Source organism: Chelonia mydas, chromosome 15, assembly GCF_015237465.2.
Source record: "Chelonia mydas isolate rCheMyd1 chromosome 15, rCheMyd1.pri.v2, whole genome shotgun sequence".
In the NCBI taxonomy this organism is placed as follows: domain Eukaryota; kingdom Metazoa; phylum Chordata; order Testudines; family Cheloniidae; genus Chelonia; species Chelonia mydas.
In genome coordinates this window covers 9,054,182-9,073,993 of record NC_057856.1, presented here as the reverse complement: position 1 = coordinate 9,073,993, position 19,812 = coordinate 9,054,182, and the positions used below count along the sequence as shown (strand labels likewise).

Sequence of the window (19,812 nt, the reverse complement as noted above, 5' to 3'; positions counted from 1 at the left end):
AGCCACTGTCATTGAGGATCTCCGAGTGCTTTCAGCACACACCGGGAGCCAGGGCAAGGGCTCACTCCCATACTGCAGAGGGGTGGCAGGGGTACCGTGGTTCAGAGCAAGCTGTTTGCGCCGTACCACGTCCAGGGCAGACTCAGGAATGGAACCCAGGAGTCCTAACTCCTAGTTCCCCGCTCTAACCGTTAGAGCACACTCGGGACCGGATTCAGTGTGCACAACTCCCGCTAGGCCACATTCAGCCTTAAAGGAAGTAAGAAAAAAATCCCACTGGAGTTACCACCGCCCTTCTCCAGCTGGCAGGGAAGAGCACAGGAAGATGGGGGAGCTTCCCAAGACAGGCCGGCGCTGCGGGCCAGACAACCTGAGAAAAAAACGATTGCCCAGAGTTCAACTCTTCACCACCTCCCTCGTGAGCGAGCCTTTCGCCTTCTCTCTCCTGGGAGTGAGGACTCTCTTAGCTCTCCAGCCGAGGTGGCTGTCGCTCTTTGGCCTCCCAGCTCTTGGGCAAGTCACTTTGCTGCTGTTTGCCTCACTTTCCTGGCTGATGAAACGAGGCTGGGGTACTCAGCCTGTCTGCCAAGGCGGCTGGGCAGGGTAGCTAACGATGCCGCTCTGTGGGATGGCTGGGCTTTCTAGAGGCCAGGCTTCCTGTCTCGGGGAAGTTGTGTGTTTGAGCTCTACAACAGGCATGGTGGCAGCGGTGGGGAGAGGTCGGTGCTGAGGAGATTGTGGCAAGAGGGCGGAAAAGGGAAGCAAGCTAGTCTTTTCCACTCTTCCCCATGAAAGTGGAAAAGATGGCTGCACGTCACCAGAGTTTCCACCAGGGGGCAGAATTGCTTCACTAAGGGACTGTTCTGCACCAATCTGCCTGAGTCCTGTTGTAACACTGAACTGCGGAATGGAGAGATTTCTAGATTTCTCACCGTCTCGGAAACGCGGGGTTGCATTTTCAGTGGTGCGGCGGCTCTGCGATGCCACAGCAGCGAGAGGCAGCGTTGTCTAGTGGTTAGGGCCTGGGGGCTGTAGCTAGGACCTTTCCTGACCACGCTGCTGATTTGCTTTGTGAACCCGGGCAAGTTGCTCAGACTAAAATGGTTACGTGTCTTCTTCCCCTGGGACCCGTTGGGCCTGACTGTCAGAGGTGCTGAGCACCTGAGCTCCCATGGACAGTGGCTGGAGCTGTGGGTGCTCAGCACCTGGGTAACTCAGCCCCACAGCGTCTCCAGTTTGGTAGCTGCTCCGTGGGCTCTTCTGAAGATGTAGGGTAACCTTTTCCATGCTTCAGACTCCTGCCTCGGTGCTTCAGAGCCTTCAATCAGAGGGGTTACGGGAGGGCCAAGCCTTGTCCTGCTGTGAGGTAGCCACCAGCAATCTCTCTCAGGGGCTTGAAATGCATTAAAACGAATGGGAAACCATTGGCAAATATCCTTCTAACTGCACTCTGCAGGCCAGGGCCTGCCTGGCTGGAACACCCCACCGAGAAATGCCAGGCTGGCCTGGCATTCATTCCCCAGGTAACGCCAGGGGCAGGGTTGGACAAAGGCAGTCCAGAGTCCTGGCACATGATGAGGTGGGGCATCCCCATGGCTCTGTCCCCCTCTCAGAGGCATGGCTAATGGCATGGGGTCTCCCTTCTTCTCATAGGAGTGACAGCAGGGTCCCTATTCCGTGGATGGGAGAGAAGTAATGACAAGAACAGGGGTCCATCCTCTCCCTGACAGGCAGGGGGTTCCCTCAATACTTACCTCAGCAGCGGGAGTGTGTCTGCTTGCTGCTTTCCTTCCCCTACCCCACAGAGTCCTTAGTCAAGGTGGTGTGGGTGTGGTTCTCCAGAGCAGTTGGTCTGGGAGTTCACACTACATTGAGGTGCGGAGTGCAGTTCACATCTCTCCAAGCTATTGTTTCAGGTTCTCGGCAGACTCAGGCGGATGGGAATATATCAGCTACACTCAAGTCACATTTTCAGGCTTTTCTGCTCAAATCTGAAGGCTGGAGACTTTTGTTTTAAAGTGAAAACTGCAATTCTGATGCAGTCATGATGCAGTCACTGTAGGCGTGGGCTTGGCTAAGGCACACATGCCAGCTTCAAGGCCTCTGGAGTGGGGGGAGTAAGAACTGAACTTCTCAAGGTCTGACTTGAGTTCAGTTTCTCTTCTAAATTTTGCCCCAGCACCAGCTGGATCAGCCCTGTGGAGCCCCGTGTTAGAAAGGACTGGAATCCGGCGTAGTGCAGTGCCTTTCCCACTGTGCTGTCCCAAAGCGCTTGCCTTGTCAGGGGCGACTGCTTTTGTTGGGCCCATCCAGCAAGGTGCTAAACACCTGCAACTCCCATCGACCCCGGTGCGAGCTGAGAGCACTGCACCCTGCGGGATGGGACCCCTAATGGGCTGTAGTAGCTCAGCCATTAGAGATAAATGTGCCTTTATGATGCTTACTCACTTTGACTGGTATGGTCTCTCTTTCTCTCTCTACAAGGGTGGGTCAATATTTCAGAGGTGTGGGCACTGGGGCATAGAGAGGAAAATGGACCAGACCAGGGTCACGTGGCGAGTCACTGGCTACATGTGGTACAGAATCCAGGTCTCCTGGATTCCAGATAGGGCTGTAATAGCTCAGAGTGCTTGGCAGGTTCACTGTGCTGGTGTTCTCCCCACCTCTTCCCTCAATGGGCTGTGGGGTTTTTAACTTCTGCCAGGACAGCAACCTGAGACAGAAAGCTGGGATCTTGGTTAGTATCTTGTCTACATGAGATCAGAAAGCAGCTGTTTGGCTCTGCATATTTCCAAGGCAATGAACCGTTCCTTAATGCCGAAGCTCCCTTTTTAGGAAATCTATCAATGCAGCTGTAGTTGCCTCCGGGATGAGAGTGGAGAGATTTCTTCCTGTGTGCATGTAACTGTCTACAAATAATAGAAAATACTATAATAAAATTTCCAATCCCTACTCTGCACTGGTCCACAGGGTAATGACATTTACTTGGAGTGTGTTTTTCATCCACTAGATATCTCTGGGCGGTATAGAGTTCCAGGTGTGATTGGGTCCTGGTAAACAACATGAGACAAAGCTGGAACTCGAGCTGCGTGGAAGCCTGTTTACATGTGCCAGTAGATGGTAGCAGGTTTCTTTCTTAAGTGCCTCCTCTGTAGGAAAGTCTGTGATTCCATGTGTCATGGCACAGGGGACGGGCTTTCCTGTCTCTATTTTCTGAGACTGATTTGCAGTCAGCTCTCAGGATGCTTCTCCCTCCCTCACCCCTCTCCTGTCTCTCATCTCTAGGAAATCACCCCTGGCCAGCTGAGCCTGGAGGACCTTCTGGAAATGACTGATGACCAGGTCTGTGAGACGGTGGAGAAGTTTGGGGCCAACAGCGAGGAGTGCGCCCGGCTGAACGCCTCCCTCTCCTGTCTCAGGAGCGTCCACAAATCAGGTGAGGAAGGGCTGTGCAAAGCTTGCTGCTTCTGCTGGGTCCTGTGGGCTCGCTCATCTGCTGGGGAGTCCTCTGAATCTCTCTTAGAGCCCTAAGTGTTCCTTCTCCCTCACCCCTGTATTGACCCCCCACCCCTTGCCCCTGGCTGAGTGTGAGTCCCTTGGCCAGTCTAATCAATGTTAGTTCCGAGCTGGCTGGAGAGGATGGGCCTGCTGTCACTTCATGCCCCCCAACACCGCCCAGGTGAGCGTCAAAGGAGCTGGTGGTTTCCATCCAGGTCCTGTTGTCTGAGCACCTGGGGCACCACTTGTTGTCTTGGTTGGAAGCTCCTGTGGCCTGCGTCCAGGCCGTGAATAAGCAGAGACCGTCAGTCTTTAAAGCTGTCAATCGTGTCCCTCTCCCTCATGCCTGGGGGAGATGATGGTGAGGGAATGCTCTGCCAAACCTCTCTGGATGGGGGCGGCTCAGTGACTTGCCCGTGAGTGGAAATGCTGGGGACACGTCTGACATGGTAGTGTGTGGCCTTGCCTGACCCTTGCCTGTGCTCGGAACTGTTTTTGTCTCCTTACCAAGCTGATGTCTTCACGTTTGGCCTTTCCTTCTGGATGTTTTCTGCTCCCTTTTGGGATGTGAGGATCCAGAGAGAGAGAGAGACGCGCGCTATCTGGGAGCAAAGCAGTTGGTAATCAAAAGTTATGACAATACAAATACAGTGAGGTCTGAGGCCATCTGTCTCTCACAGCTTTGACAGCTCAGAAGGGGCCGGTCCTGGCTTCAGCTCACCAGAGACCAGGTTGGTAGTGCAATATGGATCTGGAGTCAGATCTGGATCCAAACTACCTCAAAGCTCAGGAGTGACTTGTCCCCAGGGTGCTGGACCATCTCTAGTCTGGATGTTTGTGAAATGCCCAGAACGTACTTCTGGTTTGGCCAACACCATGTTGAAATGTGACTCTCTGCTGGGGCTGCTGTTCTCCAGCCGTGTCATGGTCCTGTGTGAGCTCAGGCAAGTTGCTTAGGCCCAGATCTTGCAAACGCTTGGCTTGACACACTGAGTTGTCCCAGAGAGGCCATGAAGGGTGCTCATGGCCTCAAAGCTAATCATGTGCATAAGTGGGTGCAGCATTGGGGCTGTCGGCTCTCTGTTCTCCTGCTGGGAGAACTTGCCTATCCATCTCCCAAGGCTCGGAAGTTTGCATTGTCAATGTTGGCAAAGCAGTTTGGCATCTTTGGTGATGTGATAGAAGAGCCAAGTATCCTTACAGGGCAGTTACCCACGCTGAGGCTGTTAAGTACAAGCATGCAGCTGCAACAGGGCTAGGGGAAAATCTCCCCCCAGCTTGCTCTCTGCCTGGTGGAGTTCCCTGCACTTAACGGGAAGAAGGAACTATCGCGCTGTAAGGAAATGTTCTTTATTTAGCTACATTAGTCTTGGGTAAATTTGTGCTCCATGCCTCCTTCGTCTGTCCCGCAGAGGGCACCAGAGGTCCTTGAGAGCGCCCTTCTATAAGGATGTGATACCGTTGCCATCTTCATGTACAGCAGGCTAACTAATGCATAAATGTGGAGCCAGGCTGCCTGAGAAACCAGAGGGGTTTTGCTTGAACTGAGGTTTCCTCCTAAAATGCGAAGGCCAAATCCAGCCTTTGCCTTGCATTCAGTGGGCCTCTCTGGATTTACACGCACCAGCGCTGAATTTAGCCTGAGATCTTTACCGAAAACGAGTCTTGCTTAGTTCTAATCAGAAGCTTCATGCTGGGCCTGGTCCTCCAGGCCCTCCTATGAGTTCTTGGCTGTTTGCCTGTGTCGGCCCTGCAGGCTGGGCCTCCCTGTTCTCCAGCTGGCAATGAGTTTGGGCCCAAGGCTGAAGGCCTCTATGTGTAGTACATCCACTATTGAACTTCAGCAGCTATTTTTGTTTGTGTTCAGTCCTCTTTCCCCTTAAATTCCACCTGTCTCAACAATATCTGGTGGTAGAGAGTTCCACAGGGTAACTGAGTCAAACAATATTTGCTTTTACATCTTTTAAAGGTATCTTCTTAATTTCAGTGAGCGTTGCCACAGCCCTGCGCAACCTTCTCTGCCCCATTCGTTCTCTTATATACCTGGATCTCCTTTAAACTATACAGCCCCAGCCTTTTAAATCTGTTCTTGTATGGAATCTCCTTGGTGCCTCAGTTTCCCTGCCCTCCTGTGAACAGCATCTATAGCTGCTACTAGTAGAATGTACTTCCTGCTCAGATTAGCCCAAGAGGTTAATTCTGCAGAGACACCCTCTGGAGCCGTGCTCCAAGGACTCCTGGTGTTTGAAGGGAGCGGATGGCCAGTTACGTCAGGAAAGGAGGCCAGTCCGGCCGGGCTGTGTCAGGTAGGACAGTACTGTGGCTCCCTGTCTCATCTCTCACTCATGTTTGGTCAGCTTCTTTCTCTCTGATTTCCAGTATTTCATTTGCACCCTCCAAAAATCTTTCCCAGCTCAAGCTGTCTGGGGGGATTCACAGCGGCATTGCAACCCCCATCCCCCTGGGAATAACTCCTGCAGGCATGGGGTCTCCTTAGCACATTTTACATCTGGTGCTCAAACCTCTGTACAGCGCGGGTAGGTTTCACTGTACCCAGTTTACACATAGGCAGCCAGCCAAGCACTTTGCAAGTGGCCAGTGATTTGGGTGCGGCTCGGCTTCAGTCTGATCTTTGAGGTGCTGAGCACCTGCAGCGCCCGTCGACTTCAGCTGGAGCTGTGCTGTGAGCAGATCTGGAGTGCCTGTGTGTGATGTTGGGCAACCCCAAAGTGGAAGTGGCAGAAGTCAGTGGGCAGTGCTCCATGCTACGTGTAAATGACTGCCCAGGGCCACCCAGCCGCAGCAGGCCAGTGGCAGCGCCGTGACTAGCACCCCGGTCTCCTGACTCCCAGTCCGGGGCCCTACCCAGGCAGAGCCATGACTCTGCTTTGCCAAGAGAGCCGGCGTATGGATGCCGCTAGCAATTATTCTGCCAGGTCCTCACCCTTGCTGAGGCCCAGTAAAAGGCTGCACCGGGCTGGTGCTACCCGTGCCCAGGTGAGCCCTGCCCGAAAACGTGTGCCTGCCACATAAGGCAATGGAAGCGGAAGGCGAATTGGCACAGGCTGCATCGGTGGAGGTGACGCCCAGCAATAGGTAGCACGCCTTTTGAAGCGGCGACAGGAGCCCCCATCCTAGCAATCTGGCAGTTGGAGTTTTTGCTGCCTTCCTTAAATCTGCGATCCCTGGGCACTATCGTGTAAATGGTGGAGGGCAGCTGCGACCAGGCACGTGCACTGCGAGCAGGGGGAATGCGATGGAAACACTTGTCTCAAAGGAGAAACATCTCTCCCTCTTGCGGCAATGCTAACGAGGTCCCAGAAAGTAGCTGATTGGGTAGTGCTCATCCAGCTTCCTTCCTCTGGGATGTATAAGTAGGGGCATAGCGAGCAGATCGAGGGACGTGATCGTTCCCCTCTATTCGACACTGGTGAGGCCTCATCTGGAGTACTGTGTCCAGTTTTGGGCCCCACACTACAAGAAGGATGTGGATAAATTGGAAAGAGTCCAGCGAAGGGCAACAAAAATGATTAGGGGTCTAGAGCACATGACTTATGAGGAGAGGCTGAGGGAGCTGGGATTGTTTAGTCTGCAGAAGAGAAGAATGAGGGGGGATTTGATAGCTGCTTTCAACTACCTGAAAGGGGGTTCCAAAGAGGATGGCTCTAGACTGTTCTCAATGGTAGCAGATGACAGAACGAGGAGTAATGGTCTCAAGTTGCAATGGGGGAGGTTTAGATTGGATATTAGGAAAAACTTTTTCACTAAGAGGGTGGTGAAACACTGGAATGCGTTACCTAGGGAGGTGGTAGAATCTCCTTCCTTACAGGTTTTTAAGGTCAGGCTTGACATAGCCCTGGCTGGGATGATTTAACTGGGACTTGGTCCTGCTTTGAGCAGGGGGTTGGACTAGATGACCTTCTGGGGTCCCTTCCAACCCTGATATTCTATGATTCTATGATTCTATGATTCTCTACCAGGTCTCTGTCCCCATCGGGTGGGCTTTCCGCCCCCATGTGCCATGCATCCTCTCAGCTGGCTTGTCCCCTGCCGACAAGCTGATGGGTTTACTCGTAGAGACAGTTCCTGCAACGCTTTCCTGCTCGTGGTCTGGGAAGGTCTTCGCTCCATTTCCCTCTCCTGCGGGAGGAGCCGGAGTTCTAACCCACAAACACTGTTGGTCTCAGGGTCTCCCTGCTGACTCTGGAGTCCCTCCTGGCCCCTGGCATGGAGCGTGAACCAGTGGCTGTTTCTGGGGCAACCTTTTAAGAGTAGTCCTACGGGAGTCTGGGGGCGGGCAGGGAAAAGTCAATACAACCTGCTCCTGCATTCTCCAGAGCGGGGTGGCCTGTACCCTCCAGTCCCTGCCAAAAGTTGGCCCCTGGCCGTCGTCCTGCTGGGATGTGCAGACTCAGAGTCCCCGGCCCCAGGGATGGAACAAGATGATGTTGTTTTGGCTGCACATTCTCCCCCCCATGCTTTCATCTGGGGGGCTGGGGAGACCGCCACGTGGGGACGGAAGGTGCGATCTGCCTAACTGTTTCTATTGCTTCCTTCCTAACATCCCTCTTTGGGGTCTCTCTGACAGCGGGCAGGTGCGCTACGCAGGGTCTCTGGGTGGCAGCAGAGGGCACCCTGGGACAACGAAGCTTCTTTGGGCGGATGAGCTGGAGCGTGGCGAAGTTGCAGCTCCCTTAAGATATGTCTACTCTGCAGTTAGTCACCCACGGCTGGCCTGTGCTGGCTGCCTCGGGCTTGCGGAGCTCGGGGCTGTTTAATTGTGGTGTACGCGGCCGGGCTCTGGGACCCTCCCACCTCGCAGGGTCCCAGAGCCTGGGCTCCAGCCAGAGTCCGACCGTCTACGGTGCAGCTAAACAGCCCCTTAGCCCGAGCCAGCCGGCACGGGGCAGCTGCAGGTTTTAATTGCAGTGTAGATGCACTCTTAGGGCCCTGCACTGCTGTACATGGCTCCTCTTGAGCTCTCTCTGCAATTGGCCTGTAGAATATTCTTGGGGTTCGCCCTGACCTGTGGGGGGGAAGAGGGAACCCCACCAGGGTGGTGAAACCACTGCATCCCTCTTAACGATGTTGGATATTCTTGTGCTTGGATAAGGGCTCTTCTCCCCTGCTCCCTCGACCGCAGCCTATGGCCGAGTCTGAATTTGTGTGTGTGCCAGCAGCTGGGGGTGTTGCAAGTCTGGCCTTGTGACGTCCCTGTAGAAGGGGGAGATGGGAGGGGGGTTGTTCACCCCAACGCTAAATTCCCACCAGAGGTTTTTCTAAGAAGCAAATCTGCATCTGTGAGGTAGCTGTGCCAGTGCAGACCAATGTGTGGAAGTGGGGTTTACACCAGTGTTGCTTAACTGGTTAATTACCGAATGGAACTGCACTGCTGCGAACCGCCCCCCCCCCGCCCCTTTTACTTGGTAAAGCTGCATTGCTGGAACCTTGCTGTGCACCAGTGTGATGTAACTATGAGGATGTAACGACACTGGTGTGTACTGGTGAACACCCGACACCCAGGCACTCAAGGGGAGCCCCCGCAGATTTGCCCGGGTACAAGTGAGATCAGCCATCCGGCCAAAGTAGTGAAAGCAACTGTGAAAGGTGAACTCATGCCTGACATTTCCCTCCAAGCACAAGTCTCTTTACCATGGTTAACTCCCTAAATCCAAGCCTCTCTGGAGTTTCTGCCCTCCTTCCCTTTGGCATTTTGGCTAATTCTTCCCGATATTTGTCCAAGTGTATTGATTCTTCCCCTTGGAGCCCACTGCCGGACTTGAAATGTAAAAGGCTCCCAGCATTCTCTTTGCTTAAATACCTTCTGCTTTTAAAGCCTTCTGCAAACAAATACCTTTCACCCTCAGTGAGAGCACTGAGCCCAGAAAATAGCAAGGACGCTGTCCATATGTTCCAGTCCCTGTGCTCCCTGGATGCTGGCTTTCTGCGGCTCCTGATCGGTTTCGCACATGGGGAGCAGACATAAGGAGCATCAAGTATTCTGCTGCAGTGGCATTTGCATGTTGAAAATACTCAGTATCCTTTGCTTCCTAGGATCCAGTGTAGGTCCCCTCTGAACATCCCAGCACGTGACTGCAAGAAGGCAGAACCCTGCTGCTGTTACTTGTGCTCTGGTTATTTAGGGACAGATGTTGGCGGGGAGGAGGGGAAATGCTGCAGGGTCAGGAGACAGTGTACAAGGAGAGGTGCTTTCTAGTGGTCTGAACACAGCAGTGAGAACCAGCATTGCTGGATTCTGCTCCTGGCTCTGACAATGAAATTCTCTCTGCTGGGCAATTTACTTAATCTCTGGGCCTCACGCTTCCTATCTGCAAAACTGGAGATGATGATCCTTGCTGACCTTCCAGGTGATGGTGACTTAGCTAACTGGTGACTAGCACTTTAGGAACACGTAGTGCCCCAAATGGTAACTTGTATTACTGTAGCTGCATTTCGGGGGGCAGGGGGACAGTATCAAATCCCAGCTGTGTTTCTCCACACTCAGCCACCACAGAGAGGGCAGTAATTAGGCACATTGACAGTCTCCCCAGGATTGTATTGGTGCTAGAAATGTCATTCTTTACAATAAGTGCTCCCCTCCACCCCGAAAGCTGGCACCCGCTGGGTGGGAGGGAGCCAGTCTTAGGAGGCGGTGTCAGTCCTGCGGGTGAGTAGTGGCGTTGGAAATGCTGAGCTGTTTTTTGTGTTTTCAGGGCACCCAGACGGCTCCCAAAATTGAGTGGAATCCAGCAAATTGTTTTGACTAAAAAGATGGAGCTTCCGTCCGCCCCCAAACGGTCAAAGAGTTTGTTTTGGACGTTTTCAAAGGGAGCTGTTTCGAACTGACATTTTCAAAACCTTTCGTTTGACCCGAACAAAAGAGATTTTTTTGTTTGGGTGCGAGAAACTGGGAAAAATCAGTTTTGGTTTGAAACCAACTGTTTTTTTCCCATCCGCCCCCCGGATATTTTCAGTTTAGCCACAGAAATGAAAAGTCAATGATTCAGTCCGCCTGGTGCCTAGTTTTAATGGTAAATCCCATGGCGCAATGGTCCCCATTTCATCCCTGGTATATCGAAGTCAGTGGAATTACACCAGGGATTAAGCTGGCCCAGAGTCTTTTTGCATATTTTCATCTTACTCATACGCCCAGCGGCCTCCAGTGCTGCGGTCAGCAGAGCCGTGGGAAATTGCTAGGTCCCCACCTTGTCATGCAGACCTTCGCCTTACTGCTCCAGGGTGTTGTGCTGGGCCATCCAGCGTCGCTGGTCCTCGTTCTGGAGGCAGAATAGTTGTGAGGAGAGGAAAGCAGATGCAGTCGCTGGAGGAAAAGCAAACCACCATCCTGTAGCTGTTACAATGGTTGCTGGGGCCAGGCCTGCTGGCTGAGCAGTGCTGTGTGTTGGCACGCAGGTTCTTGATTCTTGGGTGAGGAGGGGCTGGGGGAACGTTAAGGCTGCAGTGTGCCCTGCCCTGAGAGGGAAGGTAGATCTGGTATCCCCGAGGAGCAAAGCCAGTTTACAGATCATTAATTGGGTATGCAGGGAGTCCTGGCCAGGTGGGAGCCACCTGCTGCCAATCAAGCTTGCTGCCAACTCTTGCTTTTTCTTTCTTTGCTTCAGGCAACTGTCTGTTTCCCACTGACCACTCCCGGAGAGAGCACTGCAAAGCTCCGGGTTTCTCCAACCCCGTGTCCCAGGAGAGCACACAGACCCCTGGTAACAGGAGATGGAAAAGACACACATAATTGGGGGCACCTTTGTTCTTCTGGGCAGCCCACCCCAGGCATTGCCCAATCTGCTTTTAACTGGTACAGCTGTTGCGGTTCCCACCCCTCCGCAGTGGAATGGAGGTTTGCCTGCTGTCTGATGATCCTTTCCCCCCGCTCTGTTTAACTCTGTCCCTCAACATGCTGCTCATGCCTGTGTGTTGTTCTCACTCTAGAGGACGGCACTGTCTGATTCCTATGTTTGCACTGAGCTGCTATGCTCCTCAGTGTCTCTTCACAGTCACTTGTGTAAAGCCCCAGCTAGTGTTTCAAAGGCCAGGTTGTGAAAGCCAGGACTGGGAACAGTGCTGGGAGAGAGAGAGGGCCAGTAAGTGGAAATTGGAGCAGATATAGGTGGAGCAGATATAGGCAGATCTAGTGCTGCCACCTCTCATAATTTTATGCTGAGATTTGTGACTTTGGGTGGTTATCTTAAAGTGCCAGCTCCTGGAGTCATGTGAATATAGGAGAATCTCAGCTTTCATTGACAAATGTAAGTTTCTAGCCCTCGTGGTTGCAGAGAAGCACTTGAAAGCATGGCCAGCATGCACCCCAGGGCTTCGTAAACCAGATGGCAAAGAAAGAGCCCAGAGGTATTTCATAAAAGCCATGATTCTTAAGCCAATCTCGTGATTTTGTGTGGGGCTGACTCCTGATGGAACATTTGGAAGGGGCAGCACCGAGTCAGGATTATCTGGGGAGGATCAGGAGCATAGGACAGAGGCAGGAGGAGAAAGGAAACTGGTGGAGGAGTGACTTGGTTGGAGGGCTAAGAAGAAGCTGGCTTTAGCACAGCTTCTAGTTTTGGCTAGAGCTGGGGGAAGTAAGAAGCAGGGAGCCCAGATGGGAGAATACTGGAGCTGTCAAGTGAATCAGGCAGTGTGGCCTAGTGGATAGAATGCAGGACTGGAACTCAGGAAACTTGGGTTCTATTCCTGGCTCTGCCACTGACCTGCTGGGTGACCTTGGGCAACTCCCCTTCCCTCCCTCCCTTGTCTGGTCTGTTTAGATTGTAAGCTGTTTGGGAGAGGGACAGTCATTAACTCTGTACAGTTCTTTACATGTACAGCGCTGAGTGCAGCACAGCCAGGATATCGGTTGGGGCTTCTGGGGGCTACCGTAATACAAACAAACAATGTGGATGAAGGTTTCAGCTGTTGGAGTAGTCAAAGAGCAGATATTTTATCCTACAGGAGACATTTTTCTGGTCTCACCTTTGTTACCTTCCTCATATAGCCCCTCAAATCTCCCTATGTTTCTCTTAACCTTCTCCCAGAGCACCTTGCTTCACATACACGGCTTGGGTCTGACCCCGCAAGGTGCCAAGACCTCTCCTCTTCTGGCTGAAGGGTGTCCAACCATCCCTTCTCAGGCCTGGCTCCCCCCACGGCAGGTGCAAGCTCTCTGATTTAGCCTAGATATTGTAGTAGTGCCTGGAGTCCTCCGCCAAAGTGGGACCCCGTTTGCTAGGTGCTGTATGTGTGTGTGTGTGTATATATGCACACGTGTGTGCGTGCACATAGAGTGTCCCTGCCATGATAAGCTTATCTAAAGCAGACGAACGTGATGCACTGCCCAAAGTCACACGGTGGCTTTTCTGGTGCCGAGATTCATGTGGGAAGGGCTGGTGCAGGACCGGAGGGGAGTGCAGGGTGTTGAGTTCGGTTGGGAAGGTGCCTGGTGCCTGGGAACTGACAGGACATACCCAGTGCTGGGCCTGGGATGAAAGAAGGCACAAAGGCAAGAACAGGAGACAGAGACAAAGGGGGGACGTGGAGGAGCACGGGGCTGGAGAGTTCAGGCTGCAGGGGAGTTTTGCAGGGTCTTGAGGGTGAGGAGTTGGGACAGCGTGTGGGGAGAAAGGGGAAGCTGGGGCAAACAATGAACCCCATTAGGGCTGGGGTTTCTGAAGGAGCCCACGGGAGGTAGGGTCTGAATCTTGCTGGATTTTGGTAGGATTTGGATGCCAAGCTCCCTCCAGTTTAGCTGGGAATCCCAACCCAGGAGCTCAGTTTGATCCCTTAAGGGATGTTCAGCTTAGTTACCTGGGCCTGGCAGAGCCCAGGGTCAGGGCCAGAGAGTGACTGTGTCGGCTCTTGGAGCATTTCACGTCATCACACAGGTGTGGGGAGGCTAATCCCCATCCCGCTTTGTGGGCAACAGCCACTGTCTGGCAGGGGCCCTGTGTGTCCTTTAGCAGCTGGCAAGCAGGGTGCCGTTAGTGGACATACTGCCTTCCCTGCATGCTGAATGGAGTGGGCAGAGGGCTGTCTCTCATTCAGGAGTGCCTGACCCCGTACCTGGGCCCTCAGCACCTCAGTGCAGCCCTTTACCCCATCAGCATAAGGAGTGACTCCATTAGCTGGTAGCAGTAATAAGCTGTTATCCCCTAGTGGAGCAGATACTAGAGGGTCATGTGATACACTTTACCAGTACTTGCACAGAGACAATGCTTTCTGGCTTCCTCCTTGGTGGTGAGTTTACTGTTTCAAACCCAAACACTTGGGCTGAGCACTGATTCTCTGCTCCCCCAACTGTGACCCCACTTTCTCCCCTCTCGTGCTTTGCATGTAACTAAGTGTGAACTAATGCAGATGCAAATAGCTTTGCTTAGTGAAGTATCAGTGCTCGTCTCCCTGGCTGAGTCCTGGTTCAGGAGTTGCAGGGGTTTCGGAGATTCCTCATTCAAAGGTTCATTAGTTCAGAACCTCCGCCCCCTGCAGCTGAACTTTGAAAGAGACACTGCACCGCACCATGGAGGTGACTGGCTTGGCCACTGCAACGCAGGCCTGGCCAGATCCTCTGGAGAGTAGGGCTGGGAAGGACAAAGTAGGCCTAACCCCAGCAGTGGCTAAATCATTGGATAAGCCATATGGTGGAGACTTATGTAGTAACTTGCACTGACATAGCTCCTTACAAAATGATAAATGGACTATAGGGATCCCTTGACCATCACTGAAGTGCAGCACCTCTAGGGTGGAACATGGTTGCTGTTGAACACCTCCCGGGAATGTTACAAAACAGCGTAGTCTAGGAGGTGCAGAATACCGTATGTGTGTGAAAGTCCAGGAGGTACGTTGGCATGCAGGATGGAATTGCCATGTTGGAACTGAGACCAGACAGCGATGCTATTAAACGCTCCAGGGGATCACAAATTATTGGAAAGGCTCAAGACCATGTTATCTTTGTCCCTTCTGGCATTTGAAGCAGCACAGCACCCTTTAGCATCATGCAGGGAACTAGCTTCTGGGACTTGGAGGGAAGATCCCTTCACCATCACTGAATTACCAATACCACCTCCTGCAGCATCTGGGTTTCCCCATCTCCAGGTTTCTCCCACTGCTGATGTGGAGCATGGGGCATTAAGCCCTCCATCGAGAGAGCGCTGTTTTCCACCCCCTCCTGTTTGTTTGGTCACTGCTACATGCGCCTGCTTCCTTAAAGGGGATGGGAGGGTTAGGAGAACGCACAGGACTGGCCAATGTGAGCCTGACCTTACTGGTATAACCAGTACGTGCAGCCGCTTCTCGTGGGAGTGCTGAGCCGTACCTAACACTTGACTTTTTTTCAGGGTTGGCGTTGCTAATCATTCTTTGCCCTTATTAGCAGCTCTTGGCAGAGGGTCTCAAAGCGCTTTACAAGCAGTGGCTAACTGATCCCTCTCATGCACCCTAAGAGGTTCATATCGTAACCCACCTCTTCTGTAGGAGACTGAATTGAGGCACAGACGCAGTGGGACTTGCCTGAGGTCACCCGGCAAGCCAGTGACAGAGCCAGACACAGAACCCAGAACAGACACCTCTTCTAACCACTAGGCCACCGTCCAGGCCCACAGTGTAAACCGCACTCAGGTGGACCGACACCTACTCCCCTCTTCAAACCACTGGCCAGCACCGTTATCTGGAATTGACATAAGCTTTTCAGTTCAGGACTGGAAACTGCGAAATACCTGTGGTGAAACATTACCCGTTGGAAAGGAAGGGAAGAACTAAGAACTCAAACGAACCCTCCCTGTGCTGATACCTTAAGGGGAGGAGGAGAAATTAAATGAATTCTGCAAGAGCAGCGTTGATCTAATAAAGAAAAAGTGGATTGATGAAAGCATCCGACAGCATCCAGCTCTGGGAAAGCTGTCGCGTCATGCTACATGGACTGGTGGGCCCAGGGAGGGAACTGCCTTCTGGGGCCTTTGTTTTAAAGGAGTAGGAATCCAGTGCAGTAATCATGTTTCCTTTTGCAGTTTGTTTCCCCACGCTCACCTTTCCCCCTGTTTCTCTGTCATGAGTGACGTGACATTCACCACTGCTTAGCAAACTAACTACCCAGAGAAAAGGCTTGGGGAATTGGGGATTTAACTGAACAGACTGTGTGCTGAGGGGTCCTGGCTGGAGTTAATGACCCTGCTTCTGTCAGGGGCACGAGCCTTGAAACCAGCTCCTCAGGGAGGGTTAGCATCAGCTGCTGTTCTCAAGTATGTTCATGCCCCGAAGTCCAGAGAATCCACAGAACCCACCAGTTGCATCCTAGCCATCTAAACTAGCTTGGCTTTGCTCTGATGCAGGGTTGGATGAGATATCAGGCCTTAGGCTTCAGGGTTTCAGCCAATCTCTAACTAGTAGGAATTCGGATGGGACCTCTGCGGGGGGTGGGGTGGGGGGGACAGATTATCCCACAGCTGCCTACTGTGGGGTTCTTACAGCTTATTCTGAAGAAGCTGGAGCTGGCCAGTGTTCGAGACAAGATAATGGGCTAGACGGACCTTAGGTCTTCTGTGTTGCTACGACAGCTACTCCCTAGCCCATCTTTGCAGGAGGGGGGATAAGACTTGACATTTCCCTGTTCTCTACAGACAACTCGAGGATGATTAGAATAGCTCCAAGTTTTCAATGGCCCTCTTCCCCCTCTTGGTGCCTTCCAGTTGGGTGAGCAAGAAGGCTCTACCCAGTCTTTTAACAGCTGCCTGGTTTTGCACTGCTTGACTTAAAAATCCCCACTAGGGCCCATGTGTCCCAGCTCTGTCCCCTGACTGACGTTACAGCCCTCCTTCTCCCTGTTGGAAGGGGGTTCTGTTCTCCCACCCAACCAATTACTACTTCATAATAAAATCCTGTTCCCTAGGCAAAGGATCTAGTCCCAGAAATTACCTAGTAACTTGTTCTACTCTTTGCAACTCCTGGGAGCACAGTTAAATGTGGTGTAAATCAGGTGGGAGGGGATAGAGAGTAATGGAGATTTATAAAAGAGCAAAGAATGAGCTGGATCCCTTAGTTGTTTCCAGACAACATAACAATTGGGTTTTGAAAAGGTACAGACCAGGGATAGTCTCAGAGCTCCGGTACGAAACTGTGGAAAAACCTGAGTGTCTCTGGATTAAGTTTAGAAGTGTGTGCAACAAGAGTGATGTAGTGGTGGGCGTCTGCTATAGACCACCGGACCAGGGGGATGAGGTGGATGAGGCTTTCTTCCGCCAACTCACGGAAGCTACTAGATCGCATGCCCTGATTCTCATGGGTGACTTTAATTTTCCTGATATCTGCTGGGAGAGCAATACAGCGGTGCATAGACAATCCAGGAAGTTTTTGGAAAGCGTAGGGGACAATTTCCTGGCGCAAGTGCTAGGGGAGCCAACTAGGGGGGGCGCTTTTCTTGACCTGCTGCTCACAAACCGGGTAGAATTAGTGGGGGAAGCAAAAGTGGATGGGAATCTGGGAGGCAGTGACCATGAGTTGGTTGAGTTCAGGATCCTGACGCAGGGAAGAAAGGTAAGCAGCAGGATACGGACCCTGGACTTCAGGAAAGCAGACTTCGACTCCCTCAGGGAACAGATGGCCAGGATCCCCTGGGGGACTAACATGAAGGGGAAGGGAGTCCAGGAGAGCTGGCTGTATTTCAAGGAATCCCTGTTGAGGTTACAGGGACAAACCATCCCGATGAGTCGAAAGAATAGTAAATACGGCAGGCGACCAGCTTGGCTTAATGGTGAAATCCTAGCGGATCTTAAACATAAAAAAGAAGCTTACAAGAAGTGGAAGGTTGGACGTATGACCAGGGAAGAGTATAAAAATATTGCTCGGGCATGTAGGAAAGATATCAGGAGGGCCAAATCGCACCTGGAGCTGCAGCTAGCAAGAGATGTCAAGAGTAACAAGAAGGGTTTCTTCAGGTATGTTGGCAACAAGAAGAAAGCCAAGGAAAGTGTGGGCCCCTTACTGAATGAGGGAGGCAACCTAGTGACAGAGGATGTGGAAAAAGCTAATGTACTCAATGCTTTTTTTGCCTCTGTTTTCACTAACAAGGTCAGCTCCCAGACTGCTGCGCTGGGCATCACAAAATGGGGAAGAGATGGCCAGCCCTCTGTGGAGATAGAGGTGGTTAGGGACTATTTAGAAAAGCTGGATGTGCACAAGTCCATGTGGCCGGACGAGTTGCATCCGAGAGTGCTGAAGGAATTGGCGGCTGTGATTGCAGAGCCCTTGGCCATTATCTTTGAAAACTCGTGGCGAACGGGGGAAGTCCCGGATGACTGGAAAAAGGCTAATGTAGTGCCAATCTTTAAAAAAGGGAAGAAGGAGGATCCTGGGAACTACAGGCCAGTCAGCCTTACCTCAGTCCCTGGAAAAATCATGGAGCAGGTCCTCAAAGAATCAATCCTGAAGCACTTACATGAGAGGAAAGTGATCAGGAACAGTCAGCATGGATTCACCAAGGGAAGGTCATGCCTGACTAATCTAATCGCCTTTTATGATGAGATTACTGGTTCTGTGGATGAAGGGAAAGCAGTGGATGTATTGTTTCTTGACTTTAGCAAAGCTTTTGACACGGTCTCCCACAGTATTCTTGTCAGCAAGTTAAGGAAGTATGGGCTGGATGAATGCACTATAAGGTGGGTAGAAAGCTGGCTAGATTGTCGGGCTCAACGGGTAGTGATCAATGGCTCCATGTCTAGTTGGCAGCCGGTGTCAAGTGGAGTGCCCCAGGGGTCGGTCCTGGGGCCGGTTTTGTTCAATATCTTCATAAATGATCTGGAGGATGGTGTGGATTGCACTCTCAGCAAATTTGCGGATGATACTAAACTGGGAGGAGTGGTAGATACGCTGGAGGGGAGGGATAGGATACAGAAGGACCTAGACAAATTGGAGGATTGGGCCAAAAGAAATCTGATGAGGTTCAATAAGGATAAGTGCAGAGTCCTACACTTAGGATGGAAGAATCCAATGCACCGCTACAGACTAGGGACCGAATGGCTAGGCAGCAGTTCTGCGGAAAAGGACCTAGGGGTGACAGTGGACGAGAAGCTGGATATGAGTCAGCAGTGTGCCCTTGTTGCCAAGAAGGCCAATGGCATTTTGGGATGTATAAGTAGGGGCATAGCGAGCAGATCGAGGGACGTGATCGTTCCCCTCTATTCGACACTGGTGAGGCCTCATCTGGAGTACTGTGTCCAGTTTTGGGCCCCACACTACAAGAAGGATGTGGATAAATTGGAGAGAGTCCAGCGAAGGGCAACAAAAATGATTAGGGGTCTAGAGCACATGACTTATGAGGAGAGGCTGAGGGAGCTGGGATTGTTTAGTCTAGAGAAGAGAACAATGAGGGGGGATTTGATAGTTGCTTTCAACTACCTGAAAGGGGGTTCCAAAGAGGATGGCTCTAGACTGTTCTCAATGGTAGCAGATGACAGAACGAGGAGTAATGGTCTCAAGTTGCAATGGGGGAGGTTTAGATTGGATATTAGGAAAAACTTTTTCACTAAGAGGGTGGTGAAACACTGGAATGCGTTACCTAGGGAGGTGGTAGAATCTCCTTCCTTAGAGGTTTTTAAGGTCAGGCTTGACAAAGCCCTGGCTGGGATGATTTAACTGGGAATTGGTCCTGCTTCGAGCAGGGGGTTGGACTAGATGACCTTCTGGGGTCCCTTCCAACCCTGACATTCTATGATTCTATGATTCTATGATAGTCAATTTTTTTTGTCTAGGTCCAAATTTCTTGGTCAAGGTATAGTCATGGTCCAGACTCCACAGAAAATCATAATAAAAAAATAAGTAAATACATTTTTGGGGCGGGGGCGGGGGGGTGTCCATTCAAAAGCATTTGGAGATCTGGATTTAGCCCACCGTTTGCCTGTTGACTATCTGTAGGCTTTGCGTAAAGAGCACGATGCCGTTGTGGGGCGTTAGCTGTTCAAACACACCTACCAGCTTAGCAATTAACACTTTCTGAATGAAGTTTTTTGGTTTACAAGCTTAATTTCTGTGCCTCCATTTCTGCCCTCGTACAATGGGGCTAGTGGCACCTGACCCATCCTCATAGAGCGCTCTGACACTTTAGATAAGTGCAAAATCTTGATAAGTCTTTGTCCTCTAGGGTTTTTTATCTTTGCTTGAAAAGGGTTCTAAAACCACTGCCTAGATTTGCTTGTCTCAGTTACAAGTCATCCGCAGTAGTATCATGATCAGGTCTAATGGGACTGTCCAAAAGGTGCGAACCCTGGTAGGGGAGAGGGAGCAGTTGAAATAGGGATAGTGCGAATGATGCAAGGACCCCTG

General features: G+C 51.8%; 1 protein-coding gene across 3 annotated transcripts in view; it reads left to right on the top strand.

Moving 5' to 3' along the window:
• Positions 1-19,812, top strand: part of KSR2 (kinase suppressor of ras 2) — a 295,477-nt gene that overhangs the window by 37,040 nt on the left and 238,625 nt on the right. For all 3 annotated transcript variants that reach the window (XM_043529547.1, XM_043529546.1, XM_027834074.3), the window contains exon 3: positions 3,286-3,436. In XM_043529547.1, the coding sequence (XP_043385482.1) occupies positions 3,286-3,436 (151 nt within the window). The remainder of the gene's footprint in view (positions 1-3,285; positions 3,437-19,812) is intronic.